General features: G+C 47.7%; 1 protein-coding gene across 1 annotated transcript in view; it reads right to left on the reverse strand.

The window, feature by feature from the left end:
- Positions 1–22,915, reverse strand: part of DPF3 (double PHD fingers 3) — a 293,574-nt gene extending 270,659 nt beyond the window's left edge. Inside the window, exon 1 of the mRNA XM_002691052.6 lies at positions 22,871–22,915. Coding sequence (XP_002691098.2) covers positions 22,871–22,902 — 32 coding nt within the window. The 5' untranslated portion in view covers positions 22,903–22,915. The remainder of the gene's footprint in view (positions 1–22,870) is intronic.
- Positions 22,916–24,610: the final 1,695 nt, after the last annotated feature.

The following is a 24,610-nucleotide window of genomic DNA, read 5'->3' on the forward strand; positions in this document are numbered from 1 at the left end:
AAGAGGAAAGGCAAACATAAGACAGGTAAACAAATGCATAAAGATAATTTCTGAGGGTTGTATGCACTGTGAAAAAAATATACCAGGGTAATGGGAGAGGAAGAGGGGTGGGCTAGCGGCAGGGGGTCCTCAGAAGAGGTGGCTTTCATCATGATGAGGCTGAGGGCAAGGATGACAAGGAAGTTCCTTGCCTTTTGGCTTCGATTTTCTTGAACAAGTCTGGGGGAAATGATCTGCTGAGAGGGAGAGGATGGAGAGGGATTTCGGGTTAAATGGCAAAATACTGAAACAACTGCTGTCAGGAAGAAACGGAAAGGGGTGAGAAAAGAGAAAAGAGAAGGGGCACCAAGGACCAAGCTGACTCTGTGACTGTGTAAGGGGGCCTGTCGACGCAAAGCACAGGCATACTTCACAGGTATTACATAAGGACGAAGCGCTATGTCCCTGCAGCTCACCTGACTCCCTACTTGGTATGAGATGGGTTTGCCGGAGTGTTTATTTGATTTTAATTAAGTTTGATGGGCTGTGAGGATTTTCATTACTCAGTCTGACCAGGCGCATTCCCACCGCCACCCCCTCGTAGACCACAGTCACTTCCTGCCGCAGCTTCCCCACTCACACCATCCTGCAAATTAACCACCCTCAAATGTCCATCCTGCCATACCCTAAATAATGCCCCAACACCTACAGGATCCGCACCACACTCTTCACACAGGGGTCTAGAATAGGTCTTTTGTTACCTGCCCAGCCCTCTCCCTCCCAACTACTCAGCCTGGCTGCTTTTCACACTTCCTTTTTGAACCCAGGTTCATTTGGACGGACAGACCCAGGTCCATGCCTCAGGTCTTGGGCAAGTTGCTTAAACTCTTCAGAGTTTTCTTACCTGTATAAGAGTTAACAGTGCCTGCTTCCTAAGAGGACTAAATGAGTTCATATGTGCAACCACACAGCACAGGGCTGCCGAGCAGACACAGGTGTTCAAGCTGGAAGGAGCATGACTCTTTAAAAGCTGCCGTGTAACGATGCAGTTATCGCCGCATCTGGACCACAGCCGCACACGCGGAAGACCCCGGGTCCACGGCCATTGATATTCCTACTGCGTGCTGCTTTGTAACTCACCTTCTGGTTTCCACTACACTCCTCTTTAAGTTTATCTTAAAAGTCAACTTGCATCTTAGCGTCTTAGAGTCTCCCACTTATATTAATATTCAGCATATGTCTTGTCCCTCGCCTTGTCCCTCAACTAGACAGAAAGTTCCCAGAGAACAGAAAGCACATTTCCTGCGTCTCAGTAGCCCCCTCACTGTGAAGTACAGAGCCTTCCGCTTTAGGGAGTGCTAAAGAATTCCTGGTCCACGTGCAGTGCTGAGAGATTCGTTCCCCTCTTAAAGGAATGGCATCTTTATCCTGAGCTCCCTGACTTCTGCCCATCCATCAATACCCACCACCATTCCCACCTCTTCCAGGAAATTGGCCAGTGAAACCATTTCTTCCTTTCTTGAAAGCCTATGACACCTGCTAATTTGTCACATTTTGCTTCAGGGCTTCTAGCATTTCAGGGCAGGCAGAGCTAAGGGAGACTGAGCATATAGTGGGCTCAGTGGGCTTTCACCAGTATGCTACCCCGCAGGCTCCACCAAGGCTTTTTTCCCACAAAGAGGAAGCAAAAGCTGAGATGGTCAAATACTAGTATTTCAACCACCAGGGCTCTGGTGGGGTTTCTGTCCCATAACTTCATGCTGGCAAATACTAGAGCAAAGATGTCGAGAGACCCTCAGTGCTGTGTAAGGAAGGCAGGGCTGGAGGACCTGCCTCTTATTAACTGTGCAGAGCCTGAGGACTGTCCGCAGAGCTTGTCTGGCCTCTTATGTCACATCAGACTTGTGAGAGAAACTACCAGTGGTCTCCACGGTATTTCTTAGATCCACAGATCCAAGCACAAGCTCTGTCTACAAGCTGTTCTGTTGACAAACAAATTGAATCAAAAAAAGTTCTGTGCCTCTCCAGCCATTAGCTGGTGGGGTGCTTTGAAAGATGCCTGATCCCCTACCAGGAATTTCGTCCAGTGGACGCAGAAATGAGAGCATCACAAACCTACTGTATAGTACAGGGAACTCTACTGAGTGCTCTGTGGTGACCTAAATCAGGAAGAAACCCCAAAGAGAGGGGATATATGTATACATACAGAGGAGCCTGGCAGGCCACAGTCCACGGGGTCGCAAAGAGTCAGACACAACTGAGCGACTAACACTACTACTACAGCTGATTCACTTTGCTGTACAGCAGACACCAATACAACACTGTAAAGCAACTATAATCCCATACAAAAATTTAAATAAATAAGTAAATAAATGAAAAAAGAAATGAGAGTACCACAGAGCAAAGTCTGAACAACTGAAAAGACGCCCACCCTTCTTATGACTGTTAAAGCCAGGCTGGGTGATGGACACACGGAGATTCTTTGTGATATTCCGTGTATTTTTGTACAGGTTTGACATCTTCCATACTAAAAGGTTATAATAAGTATATATATATATATATATTCATATATACACATATAAATACATACAAATAATAATTATAATAAACTTACCAAATTCCACCCTTTCACATACTAATTGGATATTCACTTTTTAGGTGGCTCCCCTGAGCCCCAAAAAAACATATTGGATTTTTTTTTTTTTCTAAAGGAACTACACCTGGAAATTAGAAGTCAGTCCTTGTTAACCTTGCCTACCCAGAGGTGGGAAGAGAGGAAAGCAAAGGAAAGCACTTGGAGTCAGACATCAGTTGGAGCTCCATCCTCCCACCAACGCTATCTGTTAACTGAAGTTACCCGAGCCTTATCTCCTCGAGCACGTTACTGTGGGGCCCAAAGAAGACCTTCTGTGCCTTGAAAGCACTTGGTACCCATCTACCCCCACCCCGGCCCTACCCCCAGCACACACACATTTAAAGCATCATTGCAGTAACTGATGTAATGTTAGTGTGCAGGGCTGGAAGAACAGCAGTTCTCAAACTTTAGAAAAAACAAGAACCAGACTACATGGCCTCACCCCTGAGATTCTGACTTTGAAGGTCCAGGAGGCAGCCCAGGAATCCACCTTTCACCACTCACACCCAAGTCCCTTGTGTACAGGGTCCTCAGGCCACATGTTGAGTTGCTCAAAGGATAGTTGGAGGGAGCAGCAGGCAGAGCAGAGGGAAGGAGACAGCTCCAGACTCTGCCTGGGAGGAAAACAGACCTGTCCCCAGTATCGGAAACCTCCGAGGATGGGGGCGGGCTGTCAGCTCCTGTAAACTACCAAATGGGACTGCGAACAAGTGGAAACAGGGAAGGCAGTTCAAGGGGACGTTCTACTGCCACACGCTTGTCCAGCTCACGCCTTGTCCTTCGTGGACACACACACATCATGTTTTTATTTCCTAAATTTTACCCAGAAAAGCCTTCTTAGAAGCTCACTCATCCCTCCCTTCCCAGGCTCTCCTGCTAAATCTCCCCGTAGCCAGGGGGCAATTTTTAGACTATGAATGGAACTAAGTCACTTCCTGACTTCAACCCTGCCGTGGCTGCTCACTGCTCTTCGGAGAAAGTACACACTCTTAAAATATCCATCAAGGCCCTGCATGTTCTGGTCCCTCCTGACCTCTCTTACCCTATCATTAAGCCGCAGTTTCCCTTTCTCTCTTGCGCTCCAGCCACAGCGGCCTTCCCTGGTTGTCCCAACATGCCACGGGACCCTTGTACATGCTTGTCCCCCTCTGCGTGCAATGAAGCACTGCCTCTTCAAAGAAACTTTCCCTCAACATACCAGACCAGAACAGTTCCCTCGATCACACTCTCTTCTATCCTCCTGGACCTTCCAACATAACACAGATTCAACTTTTATTTACATATTTTTGTGATCAACATCTATCTCCCCAACTGGACCACAAGCTCCACAAAGATGGGGTTTCTATTGGTTTTGCTTATCACTGTATACCCAGTGCCACAATAACTGGTACCTTGTGCACACTTGATTAACTTGAGTGCCAAGTATACCACAGCCTGGAGAGATGTGTGGACGAAAAACAGAAAGGCTGAAGAAATTCACGATGCAAATGGCAGGCCAGTGTGAGACGGCGCCACTTTGTCCTGGGTGTGCAGAGCTGAGACTCTTCTCCAGTGTTATAAGGATGGTGGTCACTCGATGTCACAAGATGTCGGGCACGCTGAAATAACAGCATCTGTCCAGGACTGTCCCCAGAGGACGAGGAGAATGTGACTTACCCCTCGGGGAATGTGGGGGCTGAAAAAGAAGGCCAGAAGAGATTGCATGCCCAACTCCTCAATGCCCTTCCTGTTATCTCTCTGAAAACGTAGCTTTGTCCCTCACTATCGGGACTCCGAGAGAGAGAGCAGGGAGGAGAAGGTCACAGACGGAAGGGATCTGCCTCTCTCCTATCTGGAGCCACAGAAACAGGCGAGCCCAGGTTATCTTGGTGTTCACTTCTGTTCCCTAAAGAGAAGTGGGGGATGGGACGGGTGGGAAGATTTAGACCAGTCAGTTTCGAAACAGTGTTTTTTTGCCTGGTCATCGGACACAGGCCCGTTCAAGGGAGACAAAACAAACTCAAGTTTAGAGTCTCTGACCAGGCTATTGAGTCTCATCAATTACACCTCGTGGAAAAAACTTTGGACAGTTAAAAATAACATAGGGGTCTGGTGTTTGGAAGATCTGGAGTTTGGAATGCCAGCTTGTCAAGCAGAGATCGCTGCCTACAAAAAGCGTGTGCTGGGAACATGTATACACACACCCACCGCGGACAGGAGGGCCGGGATGAGCAAGGTGTCTGACAAAGGGGCGGCAGGCCACACGGGCAAGAAGCACACAGACCCGCTCCCACCCTCACCCGCTTTGGTCTGAAGGCTGTTCAAGCCCTTTTCCAGGGCAGAGCCCATTCAGGCAGGAAGCACTTGCCTCCCCCTTGGAGGAGGCAGCAGTGACTAGAAGCAGGAGCCCAGAGTTCGGTCACAGCACAGCTCACCTCAGCATTTCTGCATCTGTGCAATTCTGTTCCTTCTCAGAAAGACCCAAGATCAGCACCTGTCCAGCAGCATGCAATAACCTGAGCTCCTGGACAAAGCATCCCAGAGATAAATCCCTCTCAAAGTCTCTCCTGGCACATTGGTTCCAAGAGTTACTGACAGTAACACCATTGAATTCTAGAACTTCTTTCTGCTAAGAAAATCGAGCTTCTCCTACTTACTATCTCATTTTCCTTAAGATGCCAGTGTGGGAAAATATCAGCTAGTGTGTCTGCATTTTGCAGATAGAAAAGCAGAGTCACTGCCAACATCTATTAATATTAAGAGGGTAAGATGCCCAACTCTTCTAACCCTGAATGTATATAAACTTGTTTGATTCTTCCAACAACCCTCCAAAGGCAGGCACCATCTCTCCCACTTGACAGATGAGGACTTTGAGGCACAGAGGGGTAAGAGATCCTGCCCACAGTCACCAGGCTTGGATGTGACCCAGACTCTCCAGCCACATGGCCACTGCTCACCACCCTCTCACTCCCTAGGACAGGGAGGACTGGGGTAACACAAGCCTATCAATAAAGCTCCCTGGAGCCCAGGCCTTTCAGCAGGAGGGAGTGGGCATTGGGTGGGCAGTTTGAATGAGTACGGGGGGCCTGGGTAGGAGTGGAAAAGAACTACCTTCAAAATAAACTACCTCTATCCCCGGGGGAAGAAACACAGTCTTAGAGACTTGCAGCCTCACTGCCCCCACCCCCACCCCACTCCCATTTGAACCGTGAGACTAATCCTCGGAGCACCAGACTGTGATTGTGCTATGAGGGTCAGTGCTTATGTTTTCCTCCCTAGAATGGACTTGTATGTTTTACTTATAACCATTTATGGGCGGTTTTCCTTGTTTTTCTAAAGAAAGGGGGTGGTGATAAAGCATAGAGAAGAGGAAAGACTTCTAGATCCAGCACTTGGATGGGCTTTATCCCATCATCCTGCCTCACTTGGCATACCTGCCTGGATGGCTAACCAAGGCTGTCCTATACCTGCTGAGGTGGGGGGCTCATACCAGCCCAGGCCCCCTAAAGTCTTCCTCTGCCTTACCTCCTCTGGGGGTGCCCTGGGAAAAACCCAGAACACATAACCAAGGAACCAAGGGATGAGTGAGACAGAGTCCCTGCAGATGACAATCCTCCTGCTGAGGGACACATAATGACAACCCACTACCTCCCCCTGAAGCTTCTCTTTCAACCTCTGAAGTGTTCAATTCTTCCCAGAAACTGGCTGCCAAACTGTGGCTCCACTCAGACAAACCTGGCCCCAGGCTATTTCCCCTTTTTTACCTTCTATTCATGGACTCCTACTTTCCTGGTAGCTCCGACAGCAAAGAATCCACTTGTAATGCCGGAGAGCCAGGTTCAATCCCTGGGCCAGGAAGATCCCCTGGAGAAGAGAATGGCCCTTCTCTACTTCTTTCACTCCAGTATTCTTGCCTGGGAAATCCCATGGACAGAGGAGCCCAGTGGGTTACAATCCATGGGGTTGCAAAGAGTCGGGGAGGACTGAGTCACAAACACTTTCACTTTCATGGACCCCCACTCCCATCCAGCCAAATAGACCCATTTGCTGTCCTCCACACATTCCTTCTCAACTGGCCCTTCCCCTCCAACTCACACCACCACAAAGGAAGAAGATTCTCTAAAGAGTCACTCAGATGCTTCCCAAATCTTTGTTCACATCCCTTTCGTGCCCGTCCTTCCCCATCCTCACCCTCCACTGCTCCTAAGCCTCACCAGATCCCTCTGCCCCTCCAAACTCAGCTCAAAGCCACCTCCTCCCTGAAACCTTCTCTGACACATCCCCATTGCGGGGCCGCTTTCTCTCCTCCAATTTCACAGACCCCCTCAGAGGCTGAACTGCCCACTGAGCACAGTTCTTCCCACCAGGAAACCTCATGGTCCCTGTTTCCTCTCTCCCGCTTCTCACCATTTGCTGTGTGCAAGCTTTGCCTTTTCCTCCTCCCCACTCCCTGCTCCCCCATTGATGAGAATGAGTGTGCCCTCCCGGGGACTAGATAGAATACTCTTTCCTTCCGTTTGTGCCTCTTCAACACTTTTTGATCAAGGTGTGATGCACAGGGAAAAGGAGAAGAATGTCAGTGGGGTGCAGACGAAGAGGACAAGAGGTCAGAAGGAAATCCAAGCTAGAGGTGCAGAGCTTGGTATGAAGCATCACATTGGTTATTCCTCGATCTAGGGCTCCCAGAGCACTGGGGAGCCTTAGGTCTGAGTCAAGAAATGAAAAAAAAAGCAGAAAGCAAAAGAAAACAAAAGAGTAACCAGTGGGCTTTTCCTTTTTAGGGGCTTCCTTTGTGGCTCAGCTGGTAAAGAATCTGCTTGCAATGCGGGAGACCTGGTTCGATCCCTGGGTTGGGAAGATCCACTGGAGAAGGGAAAGGCTACCCACTTCAGTATTCTTGCCTGGAGAATTCCACGGACTGTATAGTTTATGGGGTCACAAAGAGTAGACTGAGTGACTTTCACTTTCACTTCCTTCCTGGGTATTTGAAAAGCTACCATAGAGCCTGGAGGAGAGATGCCAGGAAGCTGGACTGCCCAAGGCTGCCAGCTCTGGTTTGTGGAGAAAGGTATGGACGTTCCAGAGCTATTGTATTGTCCAGACCAATTCATCTACATTGCAAAGAAGACAAGGAACTCTTGGAAACACTGGGCAATGTTAGAGACTATTGCATTGATCAGAGCTTCTTTTGTTCTGTATTTCTCAGGAAACTGAACACATACTAGGCAGATAATGAGTGAACACAAATGATCACCAGAAGAGGGACCTATAGAATTGGGTCCTCACAGTTAGCATGAGTGCGTGCATGCTAGGTTGCTTCAATCGTGTCCGACTCTTTGAGACCCTATGGACCGTGGCCCGCCAGGCTCCTCTGTCCATGGGATTCTCCAGGCAAGGATGCTGGAGTACACTGCCATTTCCTCCTCCAGGGGACCTTCCTGACCCAGGGATCAAACCCGTGTCTCCTGAAGCTCCTGCATGGCAGGCAGATTCTCTACCACTCAGCCACTGGGGAAGCCCCCCTCTCAGTTAAGCTGATCATCAAATAATAAAGGAATCCTGTTTCTCCAAGGATAGCAAAAGCGAGCTCAATCTCAGAAAGGTTCCTACATTCAGACTCACGAACCAGCCAGGCTCCATCCCTCCCCTGCGCTGAATGGGATCTCCAGCCCCTGAGATGGCAAACAATGCCCCCTGGTGTGCTGCGGACCAGGGAACTCTGGGAGCTTCCCGAATTTCATCAAACTCCGTAGATCATTGCTCATCTCAGCTACCCTGTGCATAACTGACCTAAAAGCAAATGATCCAAACCTGTTTCCCATCCCCCAGAGATGTGTGTAATTAGATAAAATGAGGACAGAATATGTATAAGTGTCTGTTACACTGGGATGGCTGCCCAGAAAGGAAATGAGCACAAGGAACTGGACAGGCCCACGTGCGCACTCTGTACCAAAGGGCTCCACCCAGGATGGAAGGCGAGTTCACTTTCAGAGTAGGTGCTGGTGTGGTGTAACCCCTCTGAATTCACAAACTCTTTGGTAGGATTCTGCTCCTCCAGCCTGTACTTTGTGCACCATCAGCATTTTCTGCCTAGCTCTCCACACTGAAGGATGTCTGGTGGACGAAGACTGATTAAAACTGGACTTGAATAGCCTGTCTCCACCTCTGGCCTTCACCTTCCTCCTGACTCAGAACCAGGCCTCTCCAGGGCCGCAACACTGAATGATCTGGAGGGTGGAAAAGCAGCAAGAGTTATGAGGACAGAGATTTTTCTCTCTCTCAATATGAAGAATAAAGGCCTTCCCATGATCCCCAAGGAGATCAAACCAGTCAATCCTAAAGGAAATCAACCCTGAATAGTCACTGGAAGGACTGATGCTGAAGCTGAAGCCCCAATACTTTGGCCACCTGATACGAAGAGCCAACTCATTAGAAAAGACCCTGATGCTGGGAAAGATTGAAGGCAGGAGAAGAGGATGACAGAGGATGAGCTGGTTGGATGGCATCACCGACTCAACGGACATGGTTTGAGCAAACTCCAGGAGATGGAAGGACAGGGAAGCCTGGGGTGTTGCAGTCCATGGGGTCTCACAGAGTCAGACACAACTGAGCGACTGAACAGCAACAACATGATCCCCCAAATAAATTTACCTGCATTGAATGTGTTTGGGATAGAGTCATAGGGAAAGTTATATCTACATAGGCATGATTAAAGTACAGGAAAATTTCTTGAAGAATATACACCCGAAAACAGCGGCTGGGCCACAGTCACCTTCAAAGCTCAAGAAGGCAGGCAATAGGCTCTCACGGGACCCCAACTTTGGGTCAAACCACTGTAGTACTAGCACCTCCTGATCTCTTCCATCTTAAAAACCCATAAGAATCCTCAGGTATAAATAAGGCTAAAGGAAATCCCATACACAGCTGAGCACAAAGTAGGCACTTAATAAAAGTACGGTTGATTTATCAGTGGCTACTCGCAAGCCCCGGGTTAGTTAATCCCTGAAAGAAGGCAGAGTAAAAAGACTTGCCTTTAATTCCCAAGACCAAAGAGAAGGAAAGCCAAGTTTTTTAGATCCACAAGGATGAAGTGGTGAAAAATCAAGGGGCTGGAATAAATGACGCTGACAGCCATCACAGCCTCACATGCCACATGCAAGCAAGGTAAGCTTGTGCCTATCTTCCAACTCCTGAAGTTGAAGAATTTGGGGAGAGTAATTCTGCTGCCTCTTCCAAATTCCTGCCAGGGAGAGAATGAGAAACAAGTTGATTTCGAAGAGCTGGAAGCAAATTAGGCGGGAAGAGCCTGCTGGTTTCATTTGCTCGGTCATTCCACACACATTTATCAGACATCCGCTCTGCTAGATCCTGGGCTTCCCTGGTGGCGCAGTGGTAAAGAACCCACCTGCCAATGCAGAAGACACAGGAGATGTAAGTTTGATCCCTGGGTCAGGAACATTCCCTGGAATAGGAAATGGCAACCCACTCCAGTATTCTTGCCTGGAGAATCCCATGGACAGAGGAACCTGGTGAGCCACAGACCATGGGGTCGTAAAAGAGTCAGACACGATTTAGTGACTAAAGAACAACAAGGACAATGTTAGATCCTAGGGACAGAAAGGCCCAGGCAGCCACCCTTCAACCTTCTAGGGCCTTCCATTTTAACTAACCAGCATTAAGTGTTTCAGTGTCTAGGAGGGACATATCCTTGGGACTATGAGGCAAAGTCAGAGATGGCCATTTCTACCTGAGGGTAGCAAGGGCTTTGCTGGAGAGGAGGGGACTTGGAAGTGTCTGGAAGATGAGCAGATAGGTGTTCATCATGTGCAACTGGGGCAGAGTGGGGCTGAGGAGGCACGAGCCACTTGGTGAGACTACAGGAGAGGTGGGAACGGTTAGGGACTTCTCTGAGCAGGGACACAGAAGCAGCCTTTCAGGGTAACAAGCTCACCCACATCTCTCAATCTAAGGTTCTTAACCTGGAGCCAATGGACTCTAGTATCCACTGATGGGCTCCTCAACATCTGTGAACTCATAAAATCAGATGCAGATATGCATTTTTTCTGGGGAGACGATTCAGAACTTTCACAGGATTCTCAAAAGGGCCTGTGATTGCCAAGGAAAAATGAAGAAGAAACACTCAGTGGGACACTGAGTAGCCTGAATACCAAACTGTGATATAGAAGCCATGGTTTCTGTCTCTGCATCCCGCAGATAGCTTAGTATCTGACACATCATAGGTTTTCAAAGCTAGCATACCTCAAGGGATAAATACAAGGAGATGGGAAGAAATCACCATTTTCATCACCAGAACAAACACTGTGAGTACAGACACTTGTGTGCCAGTCAGTGGGCTAGGCTTTTACAAAGCAATACCTCTTTCCAGAAAGGCACACGGAAAAATATCTTCTCAACTTCCTATTCGAAGGATTGTAAAGCCAAGTCCCTAAATGTGGATACAAGTCACCCAGGGCAATTCACTGCAATTCCCCAGATCAGACTCAAACTTTAGCTGGCAGTTGCCTAGCAACGAATAACCCCAAAGACACATCACCAAACCGAGATGTCAAAAGGGTATTCTGTGGACAAGTTGGTTCTGAAAACTAGCCCCCATGCAAGTTTGTCTGCCAGGGCCTCTCTGGGAATGTTGGGGGAAGGGGCAGACTTTGCAGCCAAAAGGAAGCTGGAAGTAGGAGGTGGGAAGGTGTTCAGATGGTGGTGTGTAAGAAGTGGGCGCAGAAATGGAGAACCAAGGGTTGAGGGAGCAGGCACTCTCAAACAGAGAAGGCAACTGGTCCCTCTGCAGGCCCTCTTTCAGATCGTACCTACAAAGTACTCGTCTTTGCAGTTGCAGAGCAAATTCCAGCCACATCTAAAGACACGGAAAGTGGCATAAAGACTTGACTGCAACCACTTCAGTATTCTTGCCTTGAGAACCCCATGAACAGTAGGAAAAGGCACCTACCTCCAGCTCCGCCCTGAAGTCATCATCCTCCAGGGAGTTCCATTAAACTATGTCAGGTTGGCATGGGCAAGATGACAGACCTCCGGGCCCTGGAAGTTTTTATCCAACCCTCCAGGGCGCTCACTTCCTCATAGAGGCAGCAAACATGGAAGAGGCAAAGAGATTAGAAAATTTTCATTTTCTAAAATTCAGATTTTTTTTCCCTTTAATGAGAAGCTCAGAAACTCCTTCAGCTAAGTCAGGTGAGACTGGGATTCCTAAGACAAAAGTTCTCATCCAAACCATGGCAGAGACCAACACTAGGCACCTCTCCCTGTGCTGTGGTAGACAGCTTGGGAAGAGAGGGTGGGTCTTCTTCAGCACCCTTCCTCCTGGAAGGCCTTGGGGGACAGGGGAAAGGGGCAACAAATAGATCAGTCTGGAAGCGATTCAGGAAGAACAAATGCGGAAGTCAAACAACAACAAATAAGGCGGATATAAATCCAGATAAAATATTAAAATCATTAAAGGGCTGCTGCTCCCTGAAGATTGGGAAAAATGAAGAGAGTTAATTAAAAGCAATCTCCATGCACTGCTGAGCCAGCCGGCCCTGATAAATCAACAGCTGGGGCTGCTGTGGAGGGCAGTCAAGGGGCTTCAAGAATGGGGGGCTGGGGGGATGCTGCCCGGGGGAGGGGCACCACTGCCAAAATGGCAGTGACGTGGAATTGAACACAGTGACTTAAGTTTCATATCTTATTAAATATTTTATGACCCCTGAATAAAACTGTTCTTCCAAGGGGGAGACCTTGATCATTTGGATGAACAAAAAGTGAGGAAGAGAGGGATGAAGAGGTATTGTTAAGGCATACTTGGGACCTTGATGTCAGCATCTCTGATCTTGCCCCCAGGACAGAGGCTTTTGCTTTTTTCTCTCTACCTGATCTGCACAGGTAGATGCACCTTCTAAAGTCTCTCTGAAAAATTCTGGGCTATGTTTCTTTGGGGGGCTGAGGGAAGTAGTGCCAAGTCAGAGAAAGGAATGAAGAGGAAGAGGAGATAGAAAAGACCTTCAAAATTCTCTTTGCTGATCCAAGCCAGACTTTCAGCACAAAACTAAAGGTCAGTGGAAACTGTGGGAACTTTCTTTTTTCTTTCTTGCTTTCTCTCTCTACCCCCACCCTTTTCTTTCTCTACTTCCTTCCTTCTCCCTTGTCTCTGCAGTCAGATAAAGTTTTTGTTCTTCATTTTAAACAAAAAAGAGCTCAGAATTTTAGGGGCCAATCTAAGCAAAAAAAAAAAAAAAAAACAGCAATTTTAGAGTGTTACAAAAATGGCCCTTCACTATTCTAAAGGAACCCTCCAGTTCTCTCTTGATGGAAGTATAATCAAGAGAAATGATTGGGAGAAAGTAGGGGTTTTTTCCTCCATAGAATTGGGATTGGAAGGGGAGTGTGTGCATGGGGAAACATAAGGAATTATGCATTTGGATATGCATTTTAATTAGGTGGACAGAAGCAGCCGCCTGTTAATTTTTCTTGCTTGTTTCCACTTAGCATTCATCACAGGCAGAACCACCATAGAGCGCTCCCACGATAATAGATGGTTCTGCATTGGCTAAGTCCTCGGGGAAAATAATTAGCAGGAGAGAATATATTCTCTCCACTTCGACTACCCCATCCACCCTGCCCTCCCCCACCTCTAGCACCACATTGCCTCCCCTCCTCCCCCACCCCCACAAACAACAGTGGCTTCCCTAGACGCCTAGGGGAACAGTCCGCCTCCTGGTTTACAAGCATTTACTTTGTCCTGTCAAAGATTAAGGATCTGGAAGGAGAAACAGACAGACTGGAGGCCTTCCTTGGAATGGAAAGTCCTAGATGCCGAGAGGGAGGCTACTACGCTGCTTAGGACTGACGGGCAGACTGGCAGGCAGGACTGGCCAGGACAGGATGAAGAAAGTTCCAAAGAGGGTGAGATAGTTCTCACTGAGCTCAACTAGCAGCCAAACAAAGACAAGTAAAGAGTCCTTAGTTGAGGAGAATGGGAGCAAGGATGACATTTCTCACTTAATTTGCTTTTATAAAGTACAGGAATGCTGTGCTTCTGCAGCAAGCTTGAATCTGAAACATTTCCAAGGCTGGCAAATAACTCTGTTATTCTGAGATCTGACCCTCACCACCATGCTGCCCACATCTACTCATATACAAAGAATTAATTCTTGCCATTGACCCCCTTATGCCAACATCGCACCCTCCTTGCTTACTAGCAGATTTAAACCCCAGCCCCACCTTCTCCCCTTCTCTCTCCCTGGAGTCTTCTTGGTAGAAGGAGCCAGAGACTGACGGATGACCACAGCCCAAGTTCCAGGAGAACGCTCCCTCTGCCCGCCAGCTTCTGTTTCCTCTGATTGCAGATGGACTCAGTATGGGGTTGACAATGGAAAATGAAACGAAGTCTTCCCTTCAGCTCCTATTCTCACCTATTTCAAACCCGGAAGATGGGAAAACCCCACTGAGATTCCAGGGCTATTTACACACAGCTGGACGAGTGAGGCTTTGCATTTCCTAAGAAACAATGGTTAGATAGGATGTGTAATGCCAGGATCTTTTCATTTATTTTAGTTTTAATATAGTAAAGTGATGTTTGATACATGCGATATTGTTGACTCTCTGAGAAGGCCCCCATTAGCTACAGGAAACTTTGCAGCTCTAGTAACACCTTCCGTTTGTGCTTTACACTTTCTGAAGTGTTTTCACATCCATTGTTTCACTGGGGCCCTTCAGGGGGAGGTAAGCAGGGCTGAGTGCAGGGAAGGGAGGCCAAAGGAGATACAAGCCCTTCTCGCCTTATGAAAAGATGGGTCAGATTTACTACCTCCTGACCTTCAAGCTGTCCTGTGTCCAGGCATCCCAGCAGGAACACCTGCTGCCTGATGAGACCTCCACTCTGCCTAGGAAACCTTCGCTCCAGCCCCACCAGGTGACCACGAGTGCCGCAGCCTCTGGGGCCTCCCCAGACCCAGACCCTGACCCCAAGGGGAGTCCCTGCCCTCAATGGGTTGGGGGTGGGGGGTGCTGAGAAGATGAAGGCAATCCTCATGGCTGCGGATAAAAGAAGTGAGTCTCTGAGTTCCCGGGGCATTTATCCCCCACCCCCAAAATAGTGGTAGTCCTAAAGGGGGAGGGGGGTAAAGAGGTTGAATTCTATGATGCCATGAGTATTTTTTTTAAGTTCAGAAGAAAGGAGTTGCCTGTACTATCTAGAAATGTACTCCATGAATTTAAATAAGTCTAAAAATGAAGAGGGGGTCTAGGCATATACCCCAAAGAACTGAGAGCAGGGATTCAAACAGATACTTACACACGCATGTTCATAGCAGTATTATTCATAATAGCCACACGGTGAAAACAACCCCAGTGCCCATCCCCGGATGCATGGACAAGCAAAATAAGGCATATATGTACAATGGAATATTACTTAGCCATAAAAAGGAAGGAAATCCTGACACATGCTTAACACAGATGAGCATTAAGAACACTATACTAAGTGAAATAAGCCAGTCACGAAAGGACAGATATTGTATGATTCCACTCATATGAGGTGCTTAGAATAGGCAAATTTATACAGACAGAAAGTACAGTGGTGGTTACCAGAAACTGGGATGGGGTGGGAGGAGGACATCCTCATTAAAACAGAGGATGCTATTGTTTAATGGATATAGAGTGTGTTTAGGATGATTTTTTAAATTCTGGAAATGAATACAATGGATAGTTATACAACACTATGAATGTACTTATTGCCAGTGAACTGAACACTTAAAAAAAAGGCTAAAATGGTATGTCTACATGCCATACATGCTAAATATACATGTTATATATTGATACATCTTACCACAAGTACAAAAAAATTTAAGGGACTGCCTCTGTAGGCTGGAGGTCAGGGTGACCATTTTGTTTTTTCTTTCATTTTGCCTAACTCTCACAATTCAGGCTTCTGTGAATTCTCTCATGGCTTTAACAACCCCCTCTTCCTCCTTCAGACTTGTAGAAAATTGCCAAGGGAGCTGTCAACCAAAGGAAAGCCTGATAATAACGCCTCCAGAGGAATCTGGGATGTTCTGGAGGCATGTCACTGAAGGAGAGGCAGTGAATTCCACTTTAGACACTGCTAATAGCCACCTGCATAAGGCCAGACTGTGTGTCTACTGAACACCTCCATTTCCTCAGCAGCATCACGGGGTACAACAGAGGAAGTTCATTGAGACATCAGTACAGGCCCACCTACTACAGTTCACTGAATGGTCAGGTATTTGCAAGTGCCCAAATGGAAATGAAATAAGCATTTATTTCCATGTTAACTGGGACGGGTGCCATGTTAGAAGAAGAGTAGATTGAAGGAGACTGTAGATAAATGAAATCCAGAGAAGAAAATCTTTTGCTTGGTTCCCTTTCTTCCACCATACATTTACACAAAACAGGAAGAAAAAGATAGATGTTCTCAATAATTCTAGTCTTTTGCACAACCAAAAACTTAATCTGAGTGCTTGTAAACAGAAAAAATAGGCCAATTAATCTCATTTCTCTTTCCCATCTTCATCCTCTGGTTGGAGTGTTAATGAGGAGAAAAGTGTTCAAAAGGGAGAATCAGAAGAAAAGACCACGTTCTCAATGGGCCACCACCTGGCCCTCAGCCTTGGGCCCTGAGAAGAGAGAGATCAGAGCCCAAGTGGTAACAGAAGGTGGCGAGACTGGACCAGAGAAGATGAAACTACAGGAGAGTCTACCAGTCTTAACTCCCTTTTAGAGCCATACTTAAAAAATGAGGAAGAATTCCAACACTGGTCCCTAACTGTCCTCCTCATCCTTCCTAATCAACCATAGTCTAAGAGCCACCAGTTTTTTACTGGAAAGGAATTTGGCAATCAAGGTGCATCACCCTCATCTTTAAGACAAGGAATATGCGGCTCAGAGAAGTTCTGGGTCTAAGGCCTCATAGCTAGTAAGCAGTAGGGCTAAAAACCGAGCTCAAATGTCTGGATCCTCTCCCTGAAGCTTTTACTTCTGAAGCTACAAAAGCATCGCCACTGGTGAGAAACAAATGTGTAAGAGGGACGGAGTTTGAGATAAGGCCACACGGATGACCGGTGAAAGTGTGAGGGCTGAAAAACCTTTTTTGGTGGAGGTTCCAGTTGAAGTTAATACCACAGCAGATTTTCGAAGTGAATAACAATGAGAAAAATGCACTCATTTCATAGCAACCTGAGATGACAGCAAGCTCTGGACTCAGGGAGGGAGGAGAGGGTGCAAAGGGGGATTAGACACGTGCCATCATTGTTCCTTGGACTCAGAACTAAGGCCTGGAGGTGGAGGTCTCAATGTGGGCTATTTGAACCCCATTATTAGGAGCTCCTGCCCCTCCCTGCTTCCAAACACAGCCCCCTAAATCTTAGCCTGCTCAAGGCTGCTCTCTTCCCTTGTAACCCCCAAGCCACTACTACTATTCACAAACACCCAACCTAGACATTCCCAGCACAGGTTGCTCCTCTTCTCCCCTCCCCCCACCCAAACACCTCCTAACCACTGCTTTTAAAACTCTGATGCAAATCACAGGCTTCAAAAACCTTCCTTCAGTGACAGTTTTATGATGCTAGCTCCATTCATCCATCTGGGTTGACAGACTGTGAAACACTAGTAACCGGACCAATAAGAAAAACAGATTACAAAAACACCACAACACTTCATCTCTCCCCAGTTGCTCACACAACTAAAGAAAACTTTGAAACTTGCAATAGATCATAACATCAGTCTCTCTTGCTGTTAAACAATCATTTTCTTAGAGTTCCAGACCACACAGTAGTTTTATCCACTTACCTATCCACTCCGCATCCCCTCTCCCCAGGCCACTTTTTTATCTTTTCTTGTTAAATACCTACATGTTTAAAGATTATTTAATGCTAGGGTCATGCTTACATGGGCCCCTGCTGGAAAACCATGGCTGGGCGAAAAAACTGTTTCAGTGGTTGTGGCATTTCTTTGGTCAGGGGCTTCCCACATTGGGCTACATTTGTCTTCTAGTGACTTTCAGAACACTCAGAAACCACAAAAGTTACTTTGCAGAGGCTGGGATAATAGACAGGCCTGAATTCTGATGCTTTTCATGACCCACACCCAGCACCACTCCAATCAGGATGGCTGCACTTTCAAAACTGAAACATCAGCCTCAGTTTCCTTTCTTTTTCTGGTGCAAGTTCAAAACAAAGCTTGGTGACCATGGCATTTTACTTTCTGCACTGATCTGAGCAGATGGCTCTGGAACAGCTTTAGATATTATGGTGTTTCTTAGATGTACCTAAATTTCAGCCACCTGCATGGTTCCAAAAAGACAAAGGAGGATGAGAAGGCTCCAATTAAGCTGCCTCTGAATTCCAGGCCACTTTTCTAGAGCTGAGCAATCCTATTCACCTGGAGACCTCTGAATGTCTCCCAGGTGGTCTGCAGGCCCAGCAGTTTTCTGTGACGATGCCTTCATTTGGGTTCTGGCAGAAATTAATAACCTTTATGGGTATCTCATCAAAACCAGACATTCTTCCCACTGAAAATTAATGTGTGCTAATGAAGTTTGGAGAATTTAAGGCTTCCCTCCGCCCTCACCCCAGTGGCAACCAGAAGCAGATGCAGAAGTTGGTTCTTAGGCATCTGTTGGCTTAAAATGTCTGAGAGTCCTTTTTCATAAGGGGCTAAAATAATGTCCGTAAAAAGCTGAAAGCTCACAAATCTCAACCCCAGTGTTCCCCATTTAGTACCTACCCAAATCCCCCACCCCAACAGAAAGAGCCAGAAGCAGATTAGAACCAGGAATGTGTCCCCTCTGCGCCATCCTCTCTGATAATCTAAGCTGAGTGCCACAGCAAGAGTGAGGTCTGGCTTCTAAGTGGCAACAATTTCACAACTTTCACAGGCACAAAACCACTTTAGATTAGAATACACGGTGTCCAGGTCAGAGAATGAATAAAAAGACGAAGATCTGAGGTCCATCTATACACATGACCAGCTGTTTGACCTTGGCTGAGTAAGTATATTTGCTTCTCCCAGAGTTGTATCCTTAATTACAAAACAGAGATTAAAAAAAAAAAAGCCTCCAACCAAGGTTGCCATTTCCTTCTCCAGGGGATCTTCCTGACCCAGGGATCGAATCTAGGTCTCCTGTATTGCAGGCAGACGATTTACCCTCTGAAACTCCTTACAAAAAAAGTTTTAATACAACTACGTACCTGGATGTTCACATGTTATAGGTATGACCAGTCTACTGGTCTCATTATTTATAAACAAATAGTTACTTGGGATAAATCCCTGTTGGTTTATATGGAATAATTAAATAATAATAACAGTTACTCTTTTCTAAGCAGGCAGTTAGTATAATAGATATATATGTGCATAATCCAGTCTGGCAGAAGGTGGCAGACATTCCCAGTTAAGTGCATACAAACCAGGGTTTTGATAACTTAATAAAAGAGTAAGTTGTTTAAAGTGTTGATAGCAGATTTGAGGGAGGGTGTTTAACGTGAAGTAGAATATCAAATAAGATTAGAATTTATATTAAAAGCATTATGTTTGTCAATCAACTATGCCCCAAAATAAAATTTTTTTTTAATTTTTTTAAGAATATAGCAGAGCAAAAAAAAAAAAAGGCATTATGTTCCCTAGGTATGTAGCAATCAACCAGAATATGATAGGTAATGTGGCAGACTTACACATAGACAAATGGATTATCAAATCCATATTTATGTTACCTACATGTATTTACTACCTTACATGGCCCTTATCTTGCTTGTCCATGTAAGAAATAAGGGTGACTCACACATCTAGGCTCAGACAATGTAGCTGCTAAATTAAATAATGTGCAATACCTATTTACACATCATACATGTCCATCGATGCTTTCATATTCTACTGCCCAGATGTGACTGCTTGGTTGTGGGCCCACCTGCTGCGTTCCCTTTGTGATCTGATCAGTCCAAGCGGCTCCTGTTTCTGCCTCTAACACCCTGTTGGGCAGTAATAAGATGTTAAAGGCGACAACAGACAGAGAAGCCAGGCTGTCAACTTCAGAGAGGAAGGGGCTGAAGGGTACAAGGAGGAGGAATAAGAAAGGGAGTTGAAGGGAGATCAAAGACAGGCAGGAAGAAAGCTGAACTGCTGAGAGTGGAGATGTGGCTCCAGGAGCTTGGGTCCCAACAGAAGACCCCAAAGCAATGAGATTCAAACTGTGCCGTCCAGTTATTCACGCTATTGAATTACTGAATGTTCCACAGGGAAAAAGCCGGTATAATGAAAAATGGTCCCTATGCAGCTTAGGCAGAGCCCTAAAGAGGTGTTGGTCGTTTCTTCCCAGAACATTACCTACTGCCACTTTATTCCCCGACCTAGAGCAAACCTTTGTGTGACCAGTTTCTATAGGGGGCGTCCTTGGTGTTGGCTTTTTTTTTTTTTTTTAAGGGAAGGAAGAAAAAGACTCTGAACGCAGACAGAGAAAATGCTAATGCTGTTCAGCTCCGTTTCATTGTCAGGAGGGACACAGGAGGATAAAAACATAGCTCTCCAAACCTTTCTCCCTGCTCCCCTCCTCCCAGCACCACCATCCATCCCTTCCGCTTGATGTGTCTCTGCGCTTTGTTCTAATTTATCCCATGCATAATTTATTCACGTGTGTATTGTTTCCTGATCAGCAACTTTTAAAAACAAATGAAACATATAAGATGTTCTATTAAACAAGTTGTTTTTCAAAATAAAGGCAGATAATGTAGGTCTCCCCGTAACGTCGTGCATCCTCCTGTGTTAGGAGTTTAAAAACCGTCTAGGGCGCAGGAGGCTCGGCTGGTTGGTGGTATTGTTTACACCCACTTACCCCCAGGGAAAGGGATCGGGATGCAAAAAATGAGCGGCTAATTATAAATGACCATTCAACTGCCACCTAGAAAAAGCCGACTGGAGTGTCGTGTGTATGCTAGTTTGTGTGTGTGTGTGTGTGTGTGTGTGTGGACACGGAATTACATATACATCACATTGCAACTGTTTCTAATTATACAAAGTGTAAGTGTAATAATTCAGAACTAATTCCAATAACCAGCCCGCGACTCTGTTCCTTTCCGCACTTCTAACCCCACCCCACACATACACCCTCCCCCCAAAACGCACCCTTCAGCGGTCCAAAAAAAAACAGAAACAAAAAACTGGAGCGGGCAGGAATGAGTACAGAGATATTGCGCCCGCCCGCGCGTAAGCGGGTTCCACGGTAACGAGGGTACCGCTTTCCCAATAGGAAACAAACCTGGCGCACAGGCGAAATAGATTTCTCGAACTTGAGTTTACCAGGAGGCATCCGCCCCGCTATGCCTTTTCGCCTGGAAATGTGAAAACTGCAAATCAGCTGTGGGCTCGGTTAAAAACTCACAGCATCAGCGATGTGGCTAGCGAGAGCGACGAGGAGAGGGGATGCCGCGAAGTTACGCCCATTTATTCTGCCATAAAACATTTGCTTCCTTGGGTGAAACACTGTGGCGTTCAAGTGCAGTGCATCGGAGCTTCCGAGCGAGAACTGAAGCGGGAGCTGCTCTCTAATCAGCCCCAGCTTCCAATGTCCTCTTAGCAGCGTTCGTGTGTGTGTGTGTGTGTGTATATATATACATACGCATGTAAAACTCCGAGATCTGGGACATTCCTACCCTTTTCCCCTGTTACCGATAGGAGATAGCTGGTGCAAACACTTCCCATTCTCTCGGCGCTTTCCTTCGCGTTAAGACCCCCACCCCACCCCACCCCACCCCCGCTGCCCTCCTCCCACCCCGCGTGCGAACCTGGCTTTCAACTCCTAGGGGAGCCGCGAGTGCGGACGCGGAGGCGCTGAGTTGAAAGAACCAGAGTGGGCATCCGCCAAGCACCGTAGAGAATTCGGCACGAAACGCCACCCCCCCACACCCCCCCGCCACACACACAAACCCGCACCTCCCTCTCTCCTCTCGCCCGCGGCTTCCAGCCCAGCTGCGAAGTCCTAATCCCAGGCGCGCAAACCCCCCACCCAGCCACCCACCCACGTCGCGCCGCGATCCGGAGGGAGCGCCCCTCTGCCAACATCACTGCCAGTAGCACCCCTTTTAGAGCGATGCTAGTTTTCCGAAGCCACCCCCGGCTCCGCGATCGCGAGCGGACTTGGCGGCTTAACAGTTCCACCGACTGGAAGGAAGGAAGGAAGGAAGCCAGGATAAAAAGGAGTGGGGGAGGAAGGCGGGCAGGAATTGGCTGTGGGACCCGGGGCTGGCCCCTGCGTGTCCTCGCCCAGCCCGCCCCCCTCCGTCCCGGATCTGGGCGTCCGCTCAAAGTCTCCCGGCGGCGGCCAGAGGCACCTGCCCCTCTCTCTAGCCGGGAGCAGACGCTGCCGGCTCGGGCGGCGAGCTCCCCAATAAGCTGCCTCTCGTTCGCCTCGGCTATTCACCCGCAGGAGCCGAGAACACCATTCATGAGACCTGCAGCTCTTCCCTGTCTCCAAATCAACCCCAAGTTAACCCGAATCGTTCATTTACTACAGCCCATTCCCGGACAAACACACCCGTAGACACACCGGCGACCGCCCGAAGCGCCGTCACCTTCCCGGGGGCTGCCCCGGCAGGAAAGCCCCGGGCAACCACCTGGGCCCCAGGGCTCCCGGGACCCGCTGCTCCCCCCTGCGGTCCTCCCAACTCCGGAAGGTTTGCACAAACTCCCCGCAAGCGATCGGAAGGCAGAGAGCGCCCTGCAAACTCCGGAGCTGCCGCGGTCCGGTCGCCCCGGAGGACCTAGAAGCCGGGCGAGGGGCCGCGGGCTCCGGAGGCGCGGGGCTCAGCCAAGTGCGCCCAAGGCGGCCCCAGAGTCCGGCGCTCGCCCCCAGCAGGGCCGGCCCCGCCACCCCCGCGCCGCGTGCCGCGCTCCCCGCCCCGCGAAGCCGGGGAGACTCAGGGGACCGTGCTGTCCCCGAGCTGCCCACGATCCTCTAGCTGTAGAGCTCTCGAGCGCCTGGCTCCCCTACCGACAACCCCTCTCTTCTCGGTCCGCCAATTTAAAAGAACACAAATGTAACAATTTTCTCCTTGTTAATTGCATCTCCTGACATTTCTGCGCGTTGGGGTTTAAAAAAAAAAAAAAAGATGAAGAAGTAAGAGCTGAAAGAAAAGAGAGAAGCCCCGCCACAGCTGTAGGTGCCTGTAAGCGCTGTGCATTGGCAGCGCTCCGCACGCAGAAGGCGCCTTTTTTTTCATATTGAAACCACGCGGAATATGTACATTTTTTAGTCTTACTTACGCTTTCAGGGGGTTGTGAATGACAGTCGCCATTTTGCTACAATGTAACAGAATATTGTCTGTCTCAGAGTTCTAAAGGTTCGCTCAGGGGAAGCAGAGAGCCAATCAGAGTACGGGATACCGGCCCGCCGGCCAATCGGCGCGGCTGGTCGCCAGGTGGGCGGAGCCTGCACGGTGGTAGTTATTAGGGGAGCTGTCAAAGCCCAGAGGTCACTCCCTTTTGTAGAGCCCGAGAGCAAGCAGGTCTTAAAGGGGCAGTACCGCGGGAGCAGCTCCTTATCGGATTGGGGAAAGTGGAGACGCACGGAGAGTATCTTAGTTTGGTTTGAATCCCTACTTTCTAAATAACTGCAGAGAGTTGCGCTCCTGGACAAAAATATTTAAGTACTGGATAGAAATATTTAAGTATCGCCAACAAACCGCTGAACTCCATTCATTAGCTTTTGGCTTTGCTGTTACGTTCCTAAATCCCCCAAACGGCAAATCCCCTTGTTCCCGTGCAAAAGTTGAAAGGCTGCCGTTTCGTCTAACACGTGTCCTGTCGTTTGCTAATCCTCTGGGTCCTGCGGCTTTTTTATATTCTCCTTCCCGAAGTGTTGTCTTTATCTCGGGCACCTTCCTTCATGGCTTCTTGAACTGCCGCCGCCGTTCCTGGCGACTCCAGGACAGCAGCTCCCCTCCCCATGGAATGTCTCGATGTCAAGCTCGCTCCCTGGGCTTTCGTTACGTAATGCGAGGTGGTCACTCTGACGGTTCCCGACTACCCCCTCTTCTCTTCTCACACACACCAGAAACTTCTGAAATGGTCAGATTCCGGCTGACTTGGGAGCTAACTGGGCTCTGGCACCCTGACCTTTAGGCTTAGGGAAGAGGAGATTTAAAGGAACTTTGCAAACTTTCTGCTCCCAAGAAAGCGAGTAACCAGCCAAAAGTTGTGGAACCTAGGCTGGATGTTGCCAGGGTCTCTTTCGGGGAGTAGCACACAAGATTCTGGAGTCACCTTAAGCTGATTAGATAGAAGGTGAAAAGACTTTGCTACTGAATAATCCGATGTGACCCGAGGCGTTCAGAAAGTCTCTGTCTGCTTCAAGCCAGTGCGAACTACTCACTGATGAACCCCTGACAGAATCAGAAGACTTCTGCGAAGCCAAGCTTCCACTGGGCAGCCTGGAAGCTCTGGGGGGATGAAATCGCACTAAATCATGAATAGCGGCCTCGTTAGCATACAGAAATCTGGCTCCCGTCCCAAAGTTGTTTAATCGGGTCAAATAGCTAAGATAGTGGGGGAGGGGCAAAAAAGGGGGCGAGGAGATGCCAAATTGCCAGTTTTTCAAAACTGTGCCCTCTCACTTCCTTTCTCAGTGCTGCTCTCAAAGCAATGCATACAATAAATAAAAATTGTTTTATGTTCCAGAATTTTCAGAGTTCAACTCCATACATTATTAGAGTTACAGATAAACAGAAGAGGACTGAATCAGTCTGTTTGTAAGACTTGACATTTTTAACCCCTTCTTTCTGCCAAGTTAATAGCAGAGTCAAGTTCTATAGATTGCTGTGTAACTTTTTTTTTTTTTTTTGAAGTACAGTTGATTTACAATGTTGTGTTCATTGCTGCTGCACGGCAAAGTGGTTCAGTTATATATATGCCTTCTTTTTTAAATATCCTTTTCCATTATGGTTTATCATAGGATATTGAATATAGTTGTCTATGCTATACAGTAGGACCTTGTTGTTTATCCAT

This window comes from Bos taurus, chromosome 10, assembly GCF_002263795.3.
Source record: "Bos taurus isolate L1 Dominette 01449 registration number 42190680 breed Hereford chromosome 10, ARS-UCD2.0, whole genome shotgun sequence".
Lineage (NCBI taxonomy): Eukaryota > Metazoa > Chordata > Mammalia > Artiodactyla > Bovidae > Bos > Bos taurus.